The 24,525-nt window shown below is 37.6% G+C and overlaps 1 protein-coding gene and 1 non-coding gene across 7 annotated transcripts in view; both read left to right on the top strand.

Moving 5' to 3' along the window:
* POLA1 (DNA polymerase alpha 1, catalytic subunit) overlaps window positions 1-24,525 on the top strand; it is a 295,311-nt gene that overhangs the window by 29,269 nt on the left and 241,517 nt on the right. For 5 of the 6 annotated variants that reach the window (XM_061407812.1, XM_061407816.1, XM_061407815.1 and 2 more), the window contains exons 16-26: window positions 1,712-1,796; window positions 3,792-3,853; window positions 5,897-5,986; window positions 9,560-9,676; window positions 10,833-11,008; window positions 13,142-13,271; window positions 13,770-13,889; window positions 14,935-15,034; window positions 16,293-16,417; window positions 20,994-21,143; window positions 21,547-21,669. In XM_061407812.1, the coding sequence (XP_061263796.1) occupies window positions 1,712-1,796; window positions 3,792-3,853; window positions 5,897-5,986; window positions 9,560-9,676; window positions 10,833-11,008; window positions 13,142-13,271; window positions 13,770-13,889; window positions 14,935-15,034; window positions 16,293-16,417; window positions 20,994-21,143; window positions 21,547-21,669 (1,278 nt within the window). The remainder of the gene's footprint in view (window positions 1-1,711; window positions 1,797-3,791; window positions 3,854-5,896; window positions 5,987-9,559; window positions 9,677-10,832; window positions 11,009-13,141; window positions 13,272-13,769; window positions 13,890-14,934; window positions 15,035-16,292; window positions 16,418-20,993; window positions 21,144-21,546; window positions 21,670-24,525) is intronic. The other variant, XM_061407813.1, reaches the window with a different exon arrangement.
* On the top strand, window positions 15,624-15,753 carry LOC133243603 (small Cajal body-specific RNA 24). Its single transcript, XR_009735153.1, has one exon. It is a non-coding gene; the product is annotated as a small Cajal body-specific RNA 24 (non-coding RNA).

Here is a 24,525-nt window from a genome sequence, read left to right as displayed (position 1 = left end):
GAGAGTGAAAAAGTTGGCTTGAAACTCAACATTCTAAAAACTAAGATCATGGCATCTGGTCCCATCACTTCATGGGAAATAGATGGGGAAACAGTGTCAGACTTTATTTTTTTGGACTCCGAAAGCACTGCAGATGGTGACTGCAGCCATGAAATTAAAAGACGCTTACTCTTTGGAAGGAAGGTTATGACCAACCTAGACAGCATATTCAAAAGCAGAGATATTACTTTGCCAACAAAGGTCCGTCTAGTCAAGGCTATGGTTTTTCCTGTGGTCATGTATGGATGTGAGAGTTGGACTGTGAAGAAAGCTGAGCGCTGAAGAATTGATGCTTTTGAACTGTGGTGTTGGAGAAGACTCTTGAGAGTCCCCTGGACTGCAAGGAGATCTAACCAGTCTATTCTAAAGGAGATGAATCCTGGGTGTTCATTGGAAGGACTGATGCTGAAGCTGAAGCTCCAGTGCTTTGGCCACCTCATGCGAAGAGTGGACTCATTGGAAAAGACCCTGATGCTGGGAGGGATTGGGGGCAGGAGGAGAAGGGGACAACAGAGGATGAGATGGCTGGATGGCATCACTGACTTGATGGACATGAGTTTGAGTGAACTCTGGGAGTTGGTGATGGACAGGGAGGCTTGGCGTGCTATGATTCATGGGGTCGCAAAGAGTCAGACATGACTGTGTAACTGAACTGAACTGGACTGAATAGATGGGGAGGAGTTGGGCTGAGACAGTTTTATTACATATCAACCAGTTGCAAAGTATGTTGATAAATACCGTTGAGAAAGTTGGGAAGACACAAGAATTTGAATCCTGCCAGGATATTTAATCAGGGCTTCCCTGATAGCTCAGTTAGTAAAGAATCCACCTGCAATGCAGGAGAGCCCACTTCAGTTCCTGGGTCAGGAAGATTCCCTGGAGAAGGGATAAACTACCCACTCCAGTATTCTTGGGTTTTCCTGGTGGCTCAGCTGGTAAAGGATCCACCTGCAATGCGGGAGACCTGGATTTGATCCCTGGGTTGCGAAGATCCCCTGGAGAAGGGAAAGGCTACCCACTCCAGTATTCTTGCCAAGAGAATTCCATGAACTACAGTCCCAAGGGGTCGTGAAGAGTTGAATGTGATTGAGCGACTTCATTTTCACTTTCAAGGAATCACTGTTTATTGACTTAGCTGGCATGATTGTATTGCATATGAAAAAACGTTTTTAAAGTAATGGCAGTCAACTGGGTGCAGTTTTAACCCTCCAGGGGACTTTTGGCCATATCTTGGACAGTTTTTATTGTCACAACATGGAGACTGGGGAGTGGGGAGTGATGCTGTTGGCAGCCAGGGGAGCTAAATTTCCCACAATGCACAGAGCAGCCCCAACAACAAAGAATTATTTGGCCTAAAATGTCCACAGTGCTGAGGTAGAGAAACATTTTATTCATATATGAGAAACTGCTGAATTATTTCTGGATAAAGTGATAGGTATGGATTTTGCTTCAAAATAATGTGGGGTAGGGCTGTTTATGAGTTGATAATTTAAGCTGGATGGTTAGTATATGAGAGTTGATTTTATTATTTAATTTTTTATTTAAGTACTTTCGTAATAAAAGTTAAAATATTCTTATGGATTAAAATCTATATCTTTTTATGTTCTTGGTGGTTTTGGTGAGAATGCAGACGACATAGTAGGCGTCTGATAAGTAATTTTCTTCTCTGCAGATTATTGCTGTGTCAGCGTTGGTCCATCACAGCTTTGCATTAGATAAAGCACCCCCACAGCCTCCCTTTCAGTCACACTTCTGCGGTATGTATTTTAAGCTGGTTTACTAATGGTTTAATTTTTGTTTTTCTTGTATTTTCTCCAGCTGTTGGTCAGTAACTTCAAAAAAATATTTTCAAGGGTAACTAGTTTATACTGCTAAGCAAATTTTTTTTTTACATTGAAGTATAGTTGATTTACCATATTGTGTTAATTTCAGGTGTATAAGAAGATGATTCACTTTTACATATATATATCTCTTCAGATTATTTTCTATTATAGGTTATTATAAGATATTTGACATAATTTTCTGTGTTATGCAGTAAATCCTTGTTGTTGATCTGTTTTATGCATGGTAGTTTATTAATCCCATACTTTAAATTTATCATACTCTTATGTATTTGTCTATTCTTTTTTTTAAGATTTAATCTTTTATAAACTTAGAAAATTGAGGTATAACTGACATGTAGAATTAGTTTCAGATGTACAACATAATGATGCCATATTTGTATATGTAGCAAAATGATCACTACAATAAGTCTCATTAACGTCCATCACTGTACTTAGAATTTTTTTCCCTTGGTGATGAGAACTTCTGCGATTTTCTCTTTTAGCAACTTTCAAATATACTGTCCAGGATTATTAACTGTAGAAACCATGCTGTACATTGCATACCCAGGGCTTATTTAGTTTATAACTAATTGTACCCTTCACCTGTTTCATGCAACCCCCTCGGACTCTACCACTGTCTGTTTTCTGTATCTATGAGCTCATTTTTGTCATTTTCTTTTGTTTTTTGAATCTACATTTAAGTGAGATCATATATTTATTTTTCTCTGTCTTATTTCTCTTAGCATAATGCTCTCTAGATCTATCTGTGTTCTTGCAAATGACAAGTCACTGTTTTCATTATTTTCAGATAAATACTCAGAAGTGGAATTGCTGGATTATATGGTTGTTCTGTTTTTACGTTTTTGAGGAAACTCCATACTGTTTTCCACAGTGACTGCATCAGTTTACATTCCCACCAACTGTGCACAAGGATTTCCTTTTCTCTCCATCCTCTCCAACACTTGTTATCTCCTCTCTTTTTGATAATAACATTCCTAACAGGTGTGGGGTAACATCTCATTGTGGTTTTGGATTTCTCTGATGATTTGTGGTGTTGAGTATCCTTTCCTGTATCTGGTGTCCATCTATATAATGGCTGTTCAGCTCTTCTGCCCATTTTTTGATTATTTTTTTGTTGTTATATGCATTTTTAAAAATATATATTTTGGATATTAATGCCTTATCAGATATATGATTTGCAAATATTTTTTCCCATTCAGTGGGTTGCCTTTGCATTTTGTTGATGATTTCTTTTGATGTGTAGAACTTTGTACCTTGGTGTAGTCCTACTTGTTTATTTTTGCTTTTGGTGCCTTTGGTTTTGGTGTCAAATCCAAAAAGTCATTGCTAAGACTGATGTCAAGGAGCTTACTGCCTATGTTTTCTTCTAGGAGTTACATGGTTTCTGGTCTTGTATTCAGGTTTTTAATCCATTTTGAGTTAGTTTTTTGTGTATGGTATAAGGTAGTGGTCCAGTTTTTAATTCTTTTGTATATGGCTGTCCAGTTTTCCCAATGTACTTTTTTGAAGAGATTGTCCTTTCTCTATTGTATAATTGGCTCCTTTGTCATAAATTAATTGACTATGTTATGCAGTATGTTAAGTTTATTTCTGGGCTCTCTTTTCTGGTCCATTGTTCTATATGTCTTTTTATGCCTGTACCATACTGTTTTCATTACTGTAGCTTTGTAATATAGTTTGAAATCAAGGTATGTGGTGCCTCCTGCTTTGTTCTTTCTCAAGTTTGCTTTGGCTATTCAAGGTCTAACGTGATTCCATATGAGTTTTAGGATAGTTTGTTTTGGTGATTCTTTAGACATTAAGGAGAATTTATATTAAGACAGTTTCCATTCAGAGACATTCAGTGTATGTGTACTTGAAATTGGACGAAGACAGGTGTTAGAATCTTTATTTTTTTCCTTTTTACAGTTGTGTCTAAACCAAAGGACTGCATTTTTCCATATGATTTCAAAGAAAGCGTTAAAGAAAAGGTAAAGAACTCATTCATTCCTTTTAAACATGAAATATCTATTTGTTTAAAAAGAGAAGAAGAGAATGCTGTGGATTAGTAGAAATAAGCTGTTTTCTGTGTTAATTTGTTAGACCTATTCTTGTTAGATTGGACTATGGCATTAAGCCATTAAAAATGTTTAGCAGTGTTTAAATGTTTCACCTCCTGGAAATAATAGGATTTGACACCTTATTAATAGATGAGGGTCTCAAACCCTCCTTCAGATAGCTTAATTGGAAGCTTTTCCAAAATTTCATGATGACTTGATTACTGTTTTGGGTAAAGTATTGGTTAAAGCCTGCCCCACCCTCTCACCCTCACCTCACTAGCTGGAAGGAAGTCAAGAGAAGTTGAGGATGCTGTGGATATTAAAGGTGACATTTATTGGGAAGGTTGATGTGGGATGGCTGTATTTGATTAGTGATCTCTAAGCTCCCAGTATACTCCATGAAGTTTTCATGGATCCTTAATAAAATGGTGGAGGTGGGAGGAATAGTATAATATGAGTTTTTCATAAAAGTTCAGTTCAGTTGCTCAGTCGTGTCTGGACTGTAGCACACCAGGCCTCCCTGCCCATCACCAATTCCTGGAGTTTACTCAAACTCATGTCCATTGAGTCGGTGATACCATCCAACCATCTCATCTTCTGTCATCCCCTTCTCCTCCTGCCCTCAATCTTTCCCAGCATCAGGGTCTTTTCAAATGAGTCAGTTCTTCCAACCAGGTGGCCCAAGTATTGGAGTTTCAGCTTCAGCATCAATCCTTCCAATGAATATTCAGGACTGATTTCCTTTAGGATGGACTGGTTGGATCTCCTTGCAGTCCAAGGGACTTTGAAGAATCTCCTCCAACACCACAGTTCAAAAGCATCAATTCTTCAGTGCTCAGCTTTCTTTATAGTCCAACTCTCACATCCATATATGACTACTGAAAAAACCATAGCTTTGACTAGATGGACCTTTGTTGGCAAAGTAATGTCTCTGCTTTTTAATATGCTGTCTAGGTTGGTTATAACTTTTCTTCCAAGGAGTAAGCGTCTTTTAATTTCATGGCTGCAGTCACCATCTGCAGTGATTTTGGAGCCCCAAAAAATAAAGTCTGTCAGACTTCATAAAAGTAAATGTATTCAATACAAAGAATTTCATTTTTGGAGAGGATGTTTTTTCCTTTATGAAATGCCTCTGTTGGTAAATTTGTAGGTTATTTTTGTTTTTTTAATGTCTTCACTTGACAAAATTAATAGCAACCTTACTGGGTTCCACTTACTTAAAATTGGTTTGAGAAGTCCAGTAGTCGGGGGGTACTATTGGATCAGGCTGTTATTTGTAAAGTGCCCTGAATTAGTAAGTAAAATGATCTAGGAAAATTCCATTAGAGTCAAACTGACATTTTTTTAGCTGAGCTGGTTGTAGTAAACATAGCCAGCAACTTAATTTTAAGAGTCTTAATAAAGTACATCTTTTGAATACCTGATTTCTGTTCAGTTGTGGAAGCCTTTTGTGTGTAGCTAGGTTTTATTTATACTTATGATGCTTATAGTTCTTACATGTATGTTTGTTTTTAGTCTAGTTTCTTATTTATGGGTTTTTATACTGCTATTTGGGATTAGTTTCTACAGTCCTTGGGATCTCTTTATGTGGTAAATACATAAATAGCAAAGTCTACCAGGAATTATATAGGAAAGTAAATAATGTTTTTGATAGGTTCTCTGATTCTGAGGCTATAAAACGTGTCCAGATGCACAAGCATGTCCCTGTGGAGGGACATTTCTGCACTTGATAGTGCTCAGTACTTAAAATCTTGCTTCATTCACAGGCTTATTAGCCTAATGAGCTCCTCAGAGATTTTTGTGCAAGTATTACTGTGAAATCTAGAATCAGGAATTTCATTGCTGCATTTTGCTTTGAAATGCATGTTTTGTTTTTTTTTTAAACCCTAAGCAATCTTAACCGTGCTTAAGCAGGAAGCCAGGGAATAGTATTTGAGAGTAAAGATAAGTGACTGGTATGTTTTTCTCTAACAGAATGTGAAGGTTGAGGTTGCTGCCACGGAAAGAACACTGCTAGGTTTTTTCCTTGCAAAAGTTCACAAAATTGATCCTGATATCATTGTGGTAAGTAGATCTTTGATCATGTCTTGGTGAAGCTCTTGATTCTTTAGTTCTTTTCAGTGTGCCTTGATTGGTACTTTTTGAGCAACAGAGTCTTTTCAGAGTGAAATGACCTTGTAAACTGGTAGGAATTCATCTACTTTCTGCTAACAGAAAGGAGAAAAACCCCAGCCCACTACAGGATAGTTTTTCTCCCCTCTAATAGAAAAACAACTCATGAATTACTCTTGGAGTTTAGGATACTCCTGTTACTTGCAGTTAGAGAGCTGCCTGGAAGAAAAGTAAACTCATGTCAACTGTTAATAGCTTCAAAATTTTGGCATAGAGGCCCAGCTGTATAGTGGTCACAGGAGTGAATTCCTTTGGTTTAGTGCATATCCCCAAAATTTAAGTGTTTTAATTTTATGAGCCCAGTGGGTCTCTGTGACATATTCTTTTGAGAGATCATGGCTAGGAGTCTTTTTTTATCTTGATGACGAATATACTCCTACTAAATAATAAGAGGTCATAAAATAATTCATTAAGTTCTTTGCCCCAGTTCCAAAGAGTCCTAAAACAACATCGTGCTTTGTTTCCTCTAAACACAGGTTTTAGGACTTAGGTTGTAGATGCCTCGATAGGAGTTCTGCCTTTTGTCTTGGGTTAATAGAGCAGTCTAATTATACCATGCTTTTGGGATTTTTGGAGGGAAGTAATATAAATTCCTGTATTTTAAGTGTAATAGCAGTAATTTAGTTACATGGAAGCCTTGTGAAAAATGTTTGCCATACGTTTCTGTGTTCATTTTTGTTCTTGAACCCCTTTCTGGATGAAGTACCAAGAGCCTATAGGTTGTTACCAGTGTCTCTGTACCCGCTTCCCTAACAATCTTTCAAGACCCATCTTGAAAGCGCTAGGAAGATTCTGTCCACAGTGCCCTCCTGCTGTCCTCTGGCAAAGCACCAGGCCTACATCCAGTCTACTAGCATTCTCCCTCTTGGGCCCCAAGGAGATATCATGGCATCTAGGGGTAGCTGGCCTACCTTAGGGTGTTAGAGCAAAGACTGTGAGAAATCTGAACCAGAATGAAAGAATCCTAACATGGGTTTGAGTCCCTAATCCCAGGCATGAGAATTTGGAAATGAGACTTGCTAATGTCCTTTGGGTCTCTGAGTTTAATAGACAAACTTACCATCAATATAGTGGTATGTATCTTTAATTAAAATTAATAACAAGTAAATCTGTTTATTAGTTGATTTTAAACTTCATATAGTTTATTTTGCTAGTTCAGTTCAGTCACTCAGTCATGTCCGACTCTTTCCAACCCCATGAACTGCAGCACGCCAGGCCTCCCTGTCCATCACCAACTCCTGGAGTTTACCCAAACTCATGTCCATTGAGTCAGTGATGCCATCTAACCATCTCATCCTCTGTCGTCCCATTCTCCTCCTACCTTCAATCTTTCCCAAATCAGGTCTTTTCAAATGAGTCAGCTCTTTGCATGAGGTGGCCAAAATATTGGAGTTTCAGCCTCAACATCAGTCCTTCCAATGAACACCCAGGACTGATTTCCTTTGGGATCGATTGGTTGGATCTCCTTGCAGTCCAAGGGACTCTCAAGAGTCTTCTCCAACACCACAGTTCAAAAGCATTAGCGCTCAGCTTCTTTATAGTCCAACTCTCACATCCATACTGTTGACAAAGTAATGGCTCTGCTTTTTAATATGCTGTCTAGGTTGGTCATAACTTTCCTTCCAAGGAGTAAGCATCTTTTAATTTCATGGCTGCAGTCACCATCTGCAGTGATTTTGGAGCCCCCAAAACTAAAGTCAGCCACTGTTTCCACTGTTTCCCCATCTGTTTGCCATGAAGTGATGGGACCAGATGCCATGATCTTAGTTTTTAGAATGTTGAGTTTTAAGCCAACTTTTTCACTCTCCTCTTTCACTTTCATTAAAAGGCTCTTTAGTTCTTCACTTTCTGCTATAAGGGTGGTGTCATCTGCATATCTGAGGTTATTGATATTTCTCCCGGCAATCTGGATTCCAGCTTGTGCTTCTTCCAGCCCAGCGTTTCTCATGATGTACTCTGCATATAAGTTAAATAAGCAGGGTGACAATATACAGCCTTGACGAACTCCTTTTCCTATTTGGAACCAGTCTGTTGTTCCATGTCCAGTTCTAACTGTTGCTTCCTGACCTGCATACAAGTTTCTCAAGAGGCAGATCAGGTGGTCTGGTATCCACAGTTTATTGTGATCCACACAGTCAAAGGCTTTGGCATAGTCAATGAAGCAGAAATAGATGTTTTTCTGAAACTCTTGCTTTTTCGATGATCCAGTGCACGTTGGCAATTTGATCTCTGGTTCCTCTGCCTTTTCTAAAACCAGCTTGAACATCTGGAAATTCACTGTTCACGTTTTGCTGAAGCCTGGCTTGGAGAATTTTGAGCATTACTTTACTAGCGTGTGAGATGAGTGCAATTGTGTGGTAGTTTGAGCATTCTTTGGCATTGCCTTTGGGATTGGAATGAAAACTGACCTTTTCCAGTCCTGGGGCCACTGCTGAGTTTTCCAAATTTGCTGACATATTGGGTGCAGCACCTTCACAGAATCATCTTTTAGGATTTGAAATAGCTCAACTGGAATTCCATCACGTCCAGTAGCTTTGTTAGTAGTGATACTTCCTAAGGCCTACTTGACTTCAAACTCCAGGATGTCTGGGTCTAGGTGAGTGATCACACCATCGTGATTATCTGGGTCGTGAAGATCTTTTTTGTACAGTTCTTCTGTGTATTCTTTCCACCTCTTCTTAATATCTTTTGCTTCTGTTAGGTCCATACCATTTCTGTCCTTTATTGATCCCAAGTTTGTATGAAATATTCCCTTGGTATCTCTAATTTTCTTGAATAGATCTCTTGTCTTTCCTATTCTAGAATAAGCATAATTCACATGATGGAAATTATTAGTACAGACTTGGAAAATATGGTTATCTTTTTGAGTTTTTTTTTTTTACTCAGGATAGTTTTGTTTCAGTGTTTTTAACAAGTTTCTTATTTGAACTATGGAGTGATATCTGTTTATTTTGTTGCATGTTGATTAAAAGTCAAAATCAGTTGTGTTTGAACTCAGTTCTTTAAGAAGAAACTGGATGTACTTCCCGAGTTTTCTAAGAAGTGTATGTAAACTGTCATACAACATAGCTGGGTTCTTGGTTGTTAAGGAAGTAAAATGAAATTATTTGAATACAGCTTCTACTGATGACCTGAAAAGTATGGGACATTAAAATTTGCATTTTTCTGAGAGACTGTGAGGTGTAAGTTGCAAATTAAAAGACATCATATGAACCTGGCATCAATTAGAATAAAATAAAGTTTATTCCAGCAATCTGCTTAGCAGCCTTGTTAATGTCAAGGCTAATGAATGCTGCTGATGAATAAATTCCTGAAGAAGAAAGGACCCCAGTCGGAGGTAAGCTCATGATGCCTTCAATTAGAGACCAGAAAAAGAAAGGGCAGAGAAATTCTATGCATTATGATGATAAATCCTTTAATTTGTGTTTCTTATAATGTTATTGGCTGCCTTCTTTTTCTGACTAGGGTCATAATATTTATGGTTTTGAACTGGAAGTGCTACTGCAGAGAATTAATGTGTGCAAAGTTCCTTTCTGGTCCAAGATAGGTCGGCTGAAGCGATCCAACATGCCGAAGCTTGGGGTAATCATAATTTTCAAATCTTACTTCTCTATTTTGGCTTCTGTGTATTGAGTAGCTACCAGGTTGCACCTTGTGCTTCTTTGACTTAGAATAGCTGCCTTATGATATGACATTTTAACTTTTCCACTAAACACCTTTTCCTTTGAATTCAGCATTTTATTAGTAACCACTGGTAGTTTTAAAATTTAGCTTTTAGAATCTAGAGATAGCACGTGCTTATTAGCTCCACTAGGGCATCCTTAAGAAACAGAGCTGTGGGGTTCAGGAAGGAGATGGGAAGGAAGAATGGGAGGGATCAGACACTGAGTGGGCTGCATGTTTGTCCTCTCTGAGCAATTGCAGGTTTAAGTGTACATTCTCACAGAGGGGGCAGAGCTTGTTCAAGATCCTAGAGCTAGTAAAGGCAAGAACTAAAATTGTGAACCCAGGCCCCATCTGACTCTTGGAAGGCTTGTTCCTTTTCATTCTGCCTGCTTGCTTGATAAAGGGGGGTTGTGGTGGGTTTTGGATGAAGCACCTTCATTTCCTAAACTCTGACACTGCTCTTTGCTTGAAGTCTTTACTTAAATCTTACCAGTGAACCAGAATGCTGCTTCATCAGAGAATTTAGGAATCTGTATCTTTTATAACATTCTCCAGAGAATTCTGCTGCTGCAGATTGGAGTTGGGAACCAGTGCTCTTGCTTCTTTTCCTGTTCATCTCTTTAAGACAATAGAGTCATTATTAACACATCATCCAGATGCTGGCGTTGCTTACCCCTTACCGCTTCAGGGTTCTTTATATGGCATCTTCTCAGTGTGGTCTACCCTGACCACCCTATTTAAGATGTAGTTCCTGCAAATTCCTTGTTCCCATCACCATGTTCTATTATCCATATACTTATTACCTCCTAAAATTATATAATTTTTTTAGTTGTATATTTCAAATGAGATCAGGTATCTTTTCTACTTTGCTAACTGCTGTATCCCTTATATTCTGAGTGAACCGAACAGTGTCAGATACATAGTCAATGTTCAAAAATATATGAATGATGGCTGAATGAATGGAAGAATGAAAGTTTCATCATTGTAATTTTGGGGCTAGCCTCAAATCAAGTTAGAACAAAATGTCAATGTCTGCTTTTCCATGGGATTTACTTTTTGTCCTCCCCTGTAGGGCAGGAGTGGATTTGGTGAAAAAAATGCTACCTGTGGCCGAATGATCTGTGATGTGGAAATTTCGGCGAAGGAACTGATTCGGTGTAAAAGCTACCATTTATCTGAACTTGTTCAACAGATTTTGAAAACTGAAAGGATTGTAATCCCAATAGAAACTATACGAAACATGTACAGGTATGATCCTGGATGCTTCAGAATTTCTCTGTCTTGAAATTAGCTGAGATGCCAGCATCATCCTTAGGCTGGAGGAACAGGAGCCTGTGGTGCTGTGGAGGGGAAAATTGTCTGTCTTCATGTCAGCATCACATCTCCATTCCTTTAGTGATGTGAATTATTTTGCCTTTTGAATTATTCTAATTTTATCATAATATCTCCCTCATTTAACACCATCTTGATGTTTCCTGAGAGCAGTTTGGAAATTGATGTGATATTTAGGTTTCCACCCATAATTCATTAATTCAGAAATTAATGCAAATATTTTGGAAATATAAAATCTGAAAAGTCATTCAATTATCTGGAGATATTGCTGCTTACTTCTTTTTTCCAGCCTTGTTGAGGTCAAATTGACAAATAAAAATTGTATTTTATTTAAGGTATACAGCTTGATGTTTGATATACATTGTGAAAAAATCATTACAGTTAAGCTAATTAACACACTCATCACCTCACACAAGCACTAATTTTTTCTTTTCTTTTTTGTGATGAGGACACTTAAGATTTCTTCCTCTTAGGAAGTTTCAAGTATATAATACATTATTTGCTGTCACCACGTTGCTGTACGTTAAATTTCTGGAACTTAATTCATTTTGCATAATGGAAACTTTTTGCTTGATTATTTCTTACATAAGGTTTCTCCTACCCCTATGGCCATTTTAGATTCTTTTCTGCCTGTTCCTCCTGAGTTCTCAAACTGCTTCTCTTTCTGACTGTGCTGCCTGCCTGGGTGATCTCATCGACTTGCAGGAATTTCAGTACCATGTGGGTGCTGATGCCTCCTCTGAGCATATCTTCACTTTGGATGTCTCCCCTGAATTCAGACTCATGTCTCTACCTCCCTGTTCTGCTTAATGTCTGATATGAGCCTCCAACTCAGCCTGTTCCAAAACTGAGCTCCTGACTTTCTCTTCCTTGTTTCTCTTACTTTTCTAGTATCACTGGAAACCTCCAGAGTCATCCTCAGCCTAGAACCTCTGAGGCATCTATGATTCCTCTTTCTGACATCTTATGTTCCATGCATCAGGAAATCCTGTCAGCTCCATCTTCAAAATGTGTGTCTATCTGGCCACTTCTTTTCTCTTCACTTGGACCCACCCTGGTCCAAGCCACCATCCTCTTCTCCTGGGTCACTGGGTCTTATATTAGCCTCCTTACTTGTCTCTTTGCTTTTGCCCTTGACTCCTTGTCTGTTCTCAACCCAGGAACGAGAGTTCCTGTGCTGAAGTAAAGTTGGATATGGCACTGTACTTAAAATCTCCTAGTGACTTTCTGTTTCATTCAGAGTAAAAACCAAAGCACTTATTTTGACTTACAAGGTCCTATACAGTGGGTCTCTCTGCCATTAACTCTGTCATTATCTTCTGTTATTCTCCATCATTCTCTGTGTTGCAGCCATTGGTCTCGTTCTTGATACTGGAACTGCGAGATTTATGCTCAGCCCTGGGCATACTTTTTTTTTTTTTAATTAAAATTTTTTTTTGAATGTGCTGTTCTGTCTGCCTGGAATGTTCTTCCCTCAGATTTACCCATCTGAAAGAATTACCCTCTCACCTCTTGTGGGTCTTTATTCTCAGTGGACTCTTCCTTGGTTCCCTAACTAAAATTTGTCTCTGCTCTTCACCCTTAATATTCCCTTCTTAACTTTTCTTCTTAACACTTAGCCTTATTTAACATACCACACATTAAAAATTTAAGTTGTATTCTATCTCCCCCATAAGGACAGGAATTCTTGTCTCTTTTTTCACTGCCAGAATTTAGAACAATGTCTGGCATAGAGTGGGTATGTAATACATATTTAGTGGATGAAATAAATGAAAGGATTTAGGGTGTTTTTAGATTGTAGTTAACATATAACTTTATCTTAGTGTGATTTTTGTGTTTGTTTGTTTTAGAGAAAGGCATTGGGATCAATGGTATGAATGAATTCCTAATTTCATACTGACCTTATTTTAAATTGTTTGCAGTGTGAGGTGCCATTGCTCTGAAGCTACATAACCAAAAATTTTTAGTAAAATGCTTTATGAAATTCTAATTGTAATCATTGTTTCTTTTAATTACTTGATTCTGTTTCATTCTTACTTTTCTGTACAGTGACTCTTCTCATCTGTTGTACCTGTTGGAGCACACCTGGAAAGATGCCAGGTTCATTTTGCAGATCATGTGTGAGCTAAATGTTCTTCCATTAGCATTGCAGATCACTAACATCGCTGGGAACATTATGGTAAATTTAACTTAGAAAGGGGGGAAAAGCATTTCCTGTTGGATCCAGTGTTTTCTTGGGGTAGTTGTTATATGATAATGAGTCTAAATGCATGCTTATAAAATGAGTAACTTGTATTTTGAAAGCTGGGCTTCTTTTGTAAAGTGAAGAACTGCTTGGGGAGAAGGGGAGGAAAGCCAGGTGCAGTATGTTGAAATTTGGGTGAACATAAGGATTGTCTCTGACATCTGGATGTGTCTGATTTGTGGAATGGTCCATTTGAGAGTAAAGAAATAGCCGAGTTGTGGATATTTTAAGCTCTCTTTGTCTCCTTTTAACTGTAGTGCTTAAAGAAGCTGCTGAAAATAATTAATACCCCCCCTTTTTTAAAAGCAGCCCTTGATATGATGAGTGAATTTGAAGGAGGTGCTATGATTAAATTTATCGATTTGATTTGCTTTTGTTTGTTGTGGTCTTGAGCTCAAGTTTTTTTTTTTTTTTTTAATTCTCTTTTAATAGTCTAGGACACTGATGGGTGGACGATCTGAGCGTAATGAGTTCTTACTACTTCATGCATTTTATGAAAACAACTATATTGTGCCTGACAAGCAGACTTTCAGAAAGCCTCAGCAGAAACTGGTGGGTCCAAAATTATATAGTGTTTTGCTTTTTTATATCCCCCCTTTTTATTAACAAGATTGTTTCTTTGGGCTGTGATAACATCTACTTCCCAGATAAGTGGAAACTATCCTGTTTGCTCCATTGTTTTGGTATGGTCATTTCCTTCTCTACTTTTCTCTATACAGATAAAAATTATTTGTGAAATATGAAATTCTTTGAGGGAGGCATTAGGCCTCTGATGAGTGACCATAGATGGAAATTGTTTTGCTGGGTTAGTACTACCAGTCAAACCTTTTATTTCTTTGAACCCCTTAGCCTTAATTTTTATGTTGTGTGGTTGCATTTTTATATTCTAGTAGGATTAAGGTCACCACAGTCAGGTTTCTGAAGTAGCCTCCATCACACCAGAAATAAAACTTAGCTTAGCTACTGTTATATCAGCACGGATAGTAATCAATTTAGAATGGGAGTTTAATGTTAAAATGACTCAGGTTCTTTTGTTGTGCTTGTTTTATGTACATTATTAAAATTAGTGAAGTATTAACTTAGAGGAGTTTGACTTCTACTGAGTATTAAATGTTTGCTAATTAAACTACTTGGAAAAGAATTTTTAGCATATGGACATACTTATTTTAAGGTGTCCATATTAATAATGAGAATAATGGTAATATCTAAATAAAATATTTTGTATTTTTATATCATGAATATTAGAGTAATGAATATAAGAGAACTCTTAGAATCTCAAATTTTACGTGACATGAGTAGTTGAATTTTTAGTATCCATTGATTTAAAAATGTGAAGTCCTATTATTCAGAAATATTTTAAAGTGGAATTTGCATATTTATCAACTTAGATACAGTGTTTGTTTTGGTAAGTACCATGCTTGGCATTCATTTGGATTCATGAACATGTTAAAGTAACTGTCTTTCCCCAGAGGACCATTAACTGAAAGTAAAATATCTGTTAGAACTGTGTACTGCAGTTAGAAAGGGGGAAGTCATAAACCTTCTAAATTGGTTCATGAGTTGCTGGCTGGTGAAGTTATCTTCCATTTGATATTAGGGAGATGAAGATGAAGACATTGATGGAGACACCAATAAATACAAAAAAGGACGTAAGAAAGCAGCTTATTCTGGAGGCTTGGTCTTGGACCCCAAAGTTGGTAAGGCTGGGCAGCAGATGGCTTTGTCCCTGATGTGAAGGGACTTCTTAATGCAGAGTCAGCTTGAGAAACTAAAAGACCTGAGTTGTGTTTTGTATGTTAGCGAATAGGTTTCATAATGACCTTATTTATTTTCTTACGTTCATGTGAAAATCTTGTTTGCCAGTCTTTTAACATGGGATTAATGTGAATCTTTTTTTTTTTTTTTTTTTTGCTGTATTCCAAGAAAGTTTTATTTATGGACATTGAAATTTAAATTTTGTGTCATTTTCACATATCATTGAAATAGTCTTTGTACATTTTTTCCCCAGCCATTTAAAGATGTAAAAACTCCTCTTAGCTCATGAGTGGTACAAAAAGAGATAGGCTGAATTTGATCTTTGCCAACCTCCGGTCCAATATATAGCTATTTGTCAGGACTTCCCTGGCGGTCCAGTGGTTGAGAATCTGCCCTCCAAGGCAGGGGACATGGTTTCCATCCCTGGTCCGACAATAAGAAAAATACCACACTGGGATTTAAGGAATAATAGTACCAGACACACAGTAAGCTATCGGTATATGCTTGCTGTTGTTGTTATTGTCTTAACTGTGGACATTTACTTCTATTCAGTTTCTTCTGAAGGTGAAGATAACTCTTTGTAAATGTCCTAAAGAAATACAGTAGCTTTCTGTTCACCCTTTGCTAGTAAAAAGGGTGGATCGTTCCACTACTGACATTTATGTATATATCTTTGTCTGATCTTAGCAGTTTGTAAACAGGTAAATAGGCTACCTGTTTTATTCTTTGAAGGTGTGATTGTTAAAAAAAAAAAATGTATAACCACTCGTTGGTAGAGATCACTAAATATTTGAGGAGTAGGCGGGGAGGATAGGTGGAAAGGAATGCGTTCTTGAAGGAGAATTTAGCAGAATTTTTTTTTTTTTTTTGGAAATGTACATGGCACCTGTGTAAAGTAATTGATAGGATCTAGTAAATGAAAAAAAAATAAAGTAATTGATATGAGGGGGAGTGTTTGCCCATAATAATAAAGTATTTTGGGGGGACTGCTGAGTTTTCCATGCCAGACAGGATCTCTTCTTTCTTTGTCTTTGGTTACCTGATTTTTCACTCTGATATATATTTACAGGGTGATAGTCAACTCCTTTTTTCCCTTTGTCTGCCTCACAGCTCTGGATAGTATAAGGAGTCATAGTATAGTACTTCTAATACTGTGTTATGCCAAAGACTTTTTGTAACATGGGCCTTTTTTCCTTGCAGGTTTTTATGATAAGTTCATTTTGCTTCTGGACTTCAACAGTTTGTATCCTTCCATCATTCAGGAATTCAACATTTGTTTTACAACAGTGCAAAGAGTTGCTTCAGAGGCACAGAAAGTTGTAGAGGTTTGTATTCAACTGGGAACCCTTGAAATTGAGATTAAAAATAGTGCTTAAAGGGGGAAGATAAGCAAGGGGCTTGGTGTTCTAGTTTTTCCTTCTGAAAGGTAATGGCATTCTAGCTTTTCCTTCTAAAAGGTAACGTATCCTTTCTTCGTGGTCAGAATGGGGGAGTGTTGGGTAGGAGGAGACTCAGACTGGTTCTGTGTCTTTTATCTAATAGCTTTATTGAGATGTAACTCACAGACTCTGTAATTTACCTATTAAAGTGTGCTATTTAATGGCTTTTAGTTTATTCCCAGAGTTTGCTAACTGCACTATAATCACTTTTAGAACATTTTCATTTTTCCCCAAAGATACTCTCTTCCTTTTAGCCCTTACCTCCTTCAATCCCTTCTAGATCTAGGCAACCACTAATCTTTCCACCACTATAGATTTGTGTATTTTTGTATATTTCCTGTAAATAGAATCATATGTGACCTTTTGTGTCTGGCTTAATTCACTTAGCATACTGTTCTCAAGATTCATTTGTGTTGTAGTATGTATTAGTCCTTCATTCCTTTTTATTGCTGAATATTCCATTGTAGTGATACATGTCACATTTTGTTTGTTTTAGAATCTCTTGTCAATTAATGCAAAAATACCTGCTGGGATTTTGATGGGGATTGTATTGAATCTGTAGATCCCTTTGGGGAATATTGCCATCTTTAAGTCTTCCAATCCATGAAAATCTAGTCTTTCCATTTATTTAGGTCCTTAATGTCTTTCAAAAATGTTTTCTAGTTTTAAGTGTACAAGTCTTTCACTTTTATTAAATTTATTACTAAATATTTCATTCTTTTTGATGCAGTTGTAAATGGAATGTTTTCTTAATTTCATTTTTGGTTTGTCTATTGCTAGTGTAGAGAAATAGAACTGAGTTTTGTATATTGGTCTTGTTGCAACTTTTCTGAGCTCATTTATTAGTTGTTGTAATAATAGTTTGTGGATTCCTTAGGATTTTCTATAGACAGTATCCTGTTGTCTGTGAATAGAGAAAGTTTGATTTCTTCCTTTTCAATTTGGATGCCTTATATTTCCTTTTCTTGATTAACTGCCCTGGCTAGACCCTCCAGTACAGTTGAATAGAAGTGGCAAGAGCAGACACCCTTTTCTTGTTCCTGATATTAGGGGGAAACATCTAGTCTTTCACTAATAAATATTATGTTACTTGAGAGTTTCCCACAGCTGGCCTTTATCAGTATGAGGAAGTTCCATTCTAGCACTAGTTTTTTGAGTTTTTTTTTTTTTAATCATGAAATGGTGTTGGGTTTTCTTAACTACCTTTTCTGCATCTATTAAGATGATCAATATATGATTTTTGTTCTTTATTCTTTTAATATAGTATGCTATATTGATTGTTGAACCAACTTTTGTTCCTGAGATAAATCCCACTTGGTGTATAATCCTTTTTGTATATGGCTAGATTCGATGTGCTAGTATTTGTTGAGTTTTTTTCTGTATTCATAAAGGCTGTTGGTGTATAGTTGTATATGTCTTTGTCTGGTTTTGGTATTAGGGTAATGTTGGCCTCATAGAATGGTTGGGAAGAGTTCCCTTCTCTTCGGTTTTTGGGGAGAGTTCATGTAGGATTTGTTTTAATATTTTAATTTTTGCCAGTGAAGTTATCTGGTCTTAGACTTCTTTTTTTAATTTCTAACTCAGTCTCTTGTTACAGGTCTGTTCAGATTTTCTATTTCTCTTTTGGTCACTTTGGGTAGTTTCTGCCTTTTCTAGGAATTTGTCCATTTTGTATAGGTAATCTGATTTGTTGGCATAAAATTGTTCATATTATTTCCTTTTAATCACTGTAATTCTTTAAGGTCAGTAGTGATGGTCCCCTCCTTTTATTCCTGATTTTAGTGATTTGAGTCATCTTTTTTTCTGAAGAAAAAGCTTCAGTATAGCTAGAAGTTTATCAATTTTGTTAATCTTTTCAAACAAGCAACCTTGGTTTCCTTGAGTTTTTCTCTATTGCTTTTTTGTTCTGTTTCTGTGCTAGTCTTTATTACCTCCTTTTTTCTGGTTTCTTTGATTTACTTAGCCCTTTTTTAGTTTCTTATGATAGAAGGTGATGTTATTGATTTGAGATCATCTCTTTTAATTTAGACATTTGCAACTGTAAATTTCTCTATAAGTAGTGCTTTAGCTTCATCCCTTAAGTTGTAATATGTTTCACTTGGCTTTTTATAGTCAATCCCCTCTTCCATCAGTCAGTAATTGATCTGACTTATATCACCATAGCTTAATTTTGCCTGTTCGAAAATTTCAGATTAATGGAGTGATACAGTATGCACTCTTTTGTATCTGGCTTTTTTTGTTCAGTGTAATTTTTTTGAGATTCCTCTGTGTTGTTGCATTATTGCTATTCTTTCCTTTTATCTGTTCCCCTGAGATCAGCATGGGGATTATTTTCAGTTTGGGCTGTTATTAATAAAGCTTCCGTGAACATTCTTCTACAGTTCTTTTTGTGGATATGTGCTTTCATTTTGGGGGATACCTAAGGAGTGAATTTGCTGGGTTGCATTGGACAGTGTATGTTTTACTTGAAACTGTTAGATTGTTTTCCTAAGTCATTGTACCATTTTATACTCCTACCAGTCATGTATGTGAATTGTTCCCCTTTTTCTGTAACACTTGTTATTTTCAGGCTTTAATTTTGGCCATGAAAGCATTTATTACTGATTCTATTCATTAAACATCCTTTTCGAAAGGATCCTTTTGAATTATATCACATGAATTTTAATCTAACTAGTGGTCATACAGTCAACAGTTTTATGAATGGCTTAATAACTTAATGTGTGGTTCTTCATATATAAAACTTATATACAATTGACTGTCAGTAGGGAATTTGATTAGATTTGGTTCTCCAGCAGTAAAAGATGTAAATTGACATTATCTCTGTATGTTGTTTTTCTCTGCTTCTTTGTGCAAGGGGCAGAAGATGTCTATTTGCTCTCTAACTCTTAAATTTACAAGTCTTTTGGTTCCAGCTTGGTGGCTGTTTTTCAGTTCTAATTCCATATTCCTGGAAGAGAGAATCTTAGAGGCTTGCCTAGGTTGGTGAACACACCTGTCCATCATCTGTGGCCGCAGGAGCGTGTTCACACAGTACAAATGTGTCTGCTGAGGATAGGCTTTTCTATGAGACTGGAGGATAATTTTACAGGGTAGGTATTGAGTAGACATCCCCGAGAGGTAGTGACTACGTTTGGTTAATAATATTCTTTGGATTGTGTCCTGTGTGTGTCAGTATTAGGATAGTTATCATTATATAGCTCCTCCTTTCCCCCCTACCACCATTTTGTTATTTGAGCTTTCCAGTTTAGATTCTGGGTATGAAATTACACTTCAGAGTTGAAAGAAGTCATCTAAGAAATACTATACATGTAGCAGTTTATGGGTTCTGTATCATTTTCCTGGGCAGTACTGCATTTGGTCTTCAGAACAGCTAGTGCCACACAGCTCGTGCTGGGAGAGCCAGGCATGGATTGTAACTTGCCTGACTTCAGATTCTTTCAGTTTACTTTCTGTTGGACCTCCATGGTTGCTGTAAATAAACTGGAGTGTGTACCAAGATCTCTAATAGGTTTGCTATCATCATCTGCTCTATTGGAAAACAATAGGTCCCTGTTACTATTGTGAGATTGTTCATTTGCAGTTATTGATCTTTATAAAATCAGATACTTTGTAAAAACTGGTTTATCAAATGGCATTGACTTGACATACTTTAAGCCAAGAGGTTTATTTTTAATTTTGAACCTTTGAAAGGGCAAATGTGCCTGGTTTTTCTTTGTATCCTGTTAATATTCAGTAGAATTAATGGAGCCTTGAGAACAATGGTCTAATGCTTCCCCTGCCTTTTCCTCCTGTAAATTTTAATGGAAGACTGCTGGTTGCTTTCTTAAAATGTTGCTATTGTACCAGTTGCAAAGCAATTGATAGATAAAAGTTATCGCATAAATACTAAGGAGTATATGTGTGTTAATTTTTAGAAATGTCGTGGCCTATTTAAATATGGGCCCCAGATTCCTAAAAGAGATTTGCTGATTTGGTATTTAGGTTTTTATTTTTCAGTCTAAAACACTTAAAGTAATTGCTGTGATTCCCCATAGTTTAACAGAGTTTTGTAGCATTTTGTTTGGTAGTGCACAGGTCTTAAAAATAGTAATTTAACTGCGTTTTTTTTAAAGCAGTCTCTCTTAATGTTTTTATTTTAAAAACAATACCCCCAAACATGTTGCTCCCCAATCTTGTTGAAGGGGGAAAAGGAGCATGTGTAAAAAAATTCATGCTTTTAAACGATGCCTACATTTTGTCAAGAACTAGATTGGGAAGGTACTGGGAATGATAGGCTGAGAGAACTGACTGAAAAGAGGGCAGCATTGACCTGCTTTTCAGCCCTCTCAGCATTGTTGACCTTTATACTTAGACAAGAAAGTAGCTTTACAAGATGTGGGGTTAAGTTCCCACAAGGTATGATTTTTGGAATTCATTTCACAAAAGTTTGATTTATCTGAAGTTTTTGTCTTGTGTTCATCAGGATGGAGAGCAAGAGCAGATCCCCGAGCTGCCAGATCCAAGCTTGGGAATGGGCATTTTGCCCAGAGAGATCCGAAAACTGGTAGAGCGGAGAAGACAAGTAAAACAGCTAATGAAACAGCAAGATTTAAATCCAGACCTTCATCTTCAGGTATATCTTTCCACTCAGCAACCTCTGAGTGACAGTCTCACCTTTGAAAATTTGATTATCTAGGAGTGATTTAAACATGATGCTGTGGACAAATGCATGTGCTTACTTTAAGTTGGTGGGTAGGAAACCATTCAGAAACATCTGATGCCTCAAAGTACAAGGCACCTCTGTCTGCAAAGATGTATCTGAGCAAGTGCCTTCTGACCTGAGAGTTTTGGAATCTGTTTACTTGCTTCTAGGAGGTCAGGGAATCGTGGCTTTGGGAGGATGGGTTGACTGTGTTCAGAGTTCTTTTCTCCAAGGACACTGAGGGTTTCTTATTGGTGAGTTAGAAAACATCTAATGTAATGCTTATGCATCTGCAAATATTGTTGTCTGTCTTTTGTCCTTGTGTGGTCTGCAGTATGACATTCGACAGAAGGCTTTGAAGCTCACGGCAAACAGTATGTACGGCTGCCTGGGATTCTCCTACAGCAGATTTTACGCCAAACCCCTGGCTGCTTTGGTGACATACAAAGGAAGGGAGGTAAATGGTATAACATTGCCATATCTAAAATGAAAGTATTTTAAACTATACATATTACAGAGTGGGAGAGCCAAAAAGTTTGCTTCCTAGTAATACAGCTTCAAATATCCCTTTCTTAGGACAAATTTGAGCGAGATACGTTTTTAAGTAAGGATTCATTCATTAATCCAATTTTTGTGTATGTGTAATTATTGAGCATCTGCTGTATGCCAGGGATTGTTCGAGGTACCAGGGATAGAGTGTTGAGCAAGACATAAAAAGTCCCCTTGTTGTGAGGCTCGTATCTACCTAGAGCAAGGGGTATAGAAAGGGCTTGGGGTGGAGAGAAGGTCATTTGGGAAATCAGACTTTAAATATGTGAATAAGCAAATATAAAAAATAAGACAATATGATAGAAGTAATGCTATGCAGATAATTAAAACAGAGTGGTAAGTTGAACACTGTTAAGGTGGCTGGCTGGCTTAGCTTGGTCAAGGAAGTGTTCTTTAGGAGGTAGCATGAATGAAGCCTGTGATGTAAGGAAGCTAGTTTTCTTGTGGATATATTAGGTTGGAGTGTGAGGGAAAGGAAGAAGGCAAGGAGGGTGCCTCCATTTTTGTCTTTTAGCTGGTTAGCTAGCAAAACCATTTATTAAGAAGGGGAAATCTGGGAGAGACGTTCTGTCTTGGATATGTTACCTTTGAGAGTTGTAATAGATCTGTAGGCATTTTAAGTAGGCAGCTGGATGTACAAATTCCTAATTGCATGAACATCATCAGAACTGGAATTACAGATTTAGAGTAACTGGTTTTAGAAAGATGGGCTACATACCAAACAGATTGGAGGTGCTATCCCTCTGTAAACACTAAAAGCTTCATCTGCTTTAGGACCGTGTGCGTGGATTTTCCTTAGTTTGTAAGAGAATAGTTATATTAGATATTAAATTCCATTTAGCTCTAGTAAAATACTGATTTCTGTCAGTGGATTTAAGACTACTTGGTCTTAAGGAGGTAGTGGTTATAGGCAGAATACTCATGCTGGGGACCTGGAGTCAGAATCCTCTATAGAGTAGAGGTCGGCTCATTACAGCTTATGGGCCCAATCCAGCCTGCCATCTGCTTTTATAAATAAAGTTTTATTGGCACATTGTCACACTCATTCATTGAAATATTGTCTGTAGGTACGTTTGCAGTACAGTGGAAGAGTTGAGTAGTCAAGATGGAAATTTGAATGACCGGCAAAGCCTAAAGTATTTATATCTGGCTCTTAAAAAAAAAAAAAGCTGACCCCTGTTCAGAATCTAGATTCAGTTTAGTTCAGTTCAGTTGCTCAGTCGTGTCCGACTCTTTGTGACCCCACAGACTGCAGCCTCCCTGTCTATCACCAACTCCCGGAGTGCACTCAAATTCATGTCCATCGAGTCGATGATGCCATCCAGCCATTTCATCCTCTGTTGTCCCCTTCTCCTCCTGCCCTCAATCTTTCCCAGCATCAGGGTTTTTTAAATGAGTCAGCTCTTCGCATCAGGTGGCTAAAGTATTGCAGTTTCAGCTTCAACATCAGTCCTTCCAATGAACACCCAGGACTGATCTCCTTTAGGATGGACTGGTTGGATCTCCTTGCAGTCCAAGGGACTCTCAAGAGTCTTCTCCAACACCACAGTGCAAAAGCATCAATTCTTTGGCACTCAGTTTTCTTTATAGTCCAACTCTCACATCCATGCATGACTACTGGAAAAACCATAGCCTTGACTAGACAGACCTTTGTTGGCAAAGTAATGTCTCTGCTTTTCAATATGCTATCTAGGCTGGTCATAACTTTCATTCCAAGGAGTAAGCGTCTTTTTTTTTGTCATTATTATGCCATGTTATTCTCTTTTTTAAATATAAATTTATTTATTTTAATTGAAGGCTAATTAATCTCATGGCTGCATTCACCATCTGCAGTGATTTTGGAGCCCCCCAAAAATAAAGTCAGCCACTGTTTCCACTGTTTCCCCATCTATTTGCCATGAAGTGATGGGACTGGATGCCATGATCTTAGTTTTCTGAATGTTGAGCTTTAAGCCAACTTTTTCACTCTCCTCTTTCACTTTCATCAAGATGGTCTTTAGTTTTTCTTCGCTTTCTGCCATAAGGGTGGTGTCATCTGCATATCTGAGGTTATTGATATTTCTCCCGGCAATTTTGATTCCACCTTGTGCTTCTTCCAGCCCAGCATTTCTCATGATATACTCTGCATATAAGTTAAATAAGCAGGGTGACAATATACAGCCTTGACATACTCCTTTTCCTATTTGGAACCAGTCTGTTGTTCCATGTCCAGTTCTAACTGTTGCTTCCTGACGTGCATACAGGTTTCTCAGGAGGCAGGTCAGGTGGTCTGGTATTCCCATCTCATTCAGAATTTTCCAGTTTATTGTGATCCACACAGTCAAAGGCTTTGGCATAGTCAATAAAGGAGAAATAGATGCTTTTCTGAAACTCTTGCTTTTTCGATGATCCAGCACAGCAGTGCGTGTTGGCAGTTTGATCTCTGGTTCCTCTGCCTTTTTTAAAACCAGCTTGAACATCTGGAAATTCACTGTTCACGTTTTGCTGAAGCCTGGCTTGGAGAATTTTGAGCATTACTTTACTAGCGTGTGAGATGAGTGCAATTGTGCGGTAGTTTGAGCATTCTTTGGCATTGCCTTTCTTTGGGATTGGGATGAAAACTGACCTTTTCCAGTCCTGTGGCCACTGCTGAGTTTTCCAAATTTGCTGACATATTGAGTGCAGCACTTTCCCAGCATCATCTTTTAGGATTTGAAATAGCTCAACTGAAATGGCAACCCACTCCAGTACTCTTGCATGGAAAATCCCATGGACGGAGGAGCCT

Source organism: Bos javanicus, chromosome X, assembly GCF_032452875.1.
Source record: "Bos javanicus breed banteng chromosome X, ARS-OSU_banteng_1.0, whole genome shotgun sequence".
NCBI lineage: Eukaryota > Metazoa > Chordata > Mammalia > Artiodactyla > Bovidae > Bos > Bos javanicus.
The sequence above is the reverse complement of the archived record's forward strand: the minus strand, read 5'-3'. Positions and strand labels throughout refer to the sequence as shown.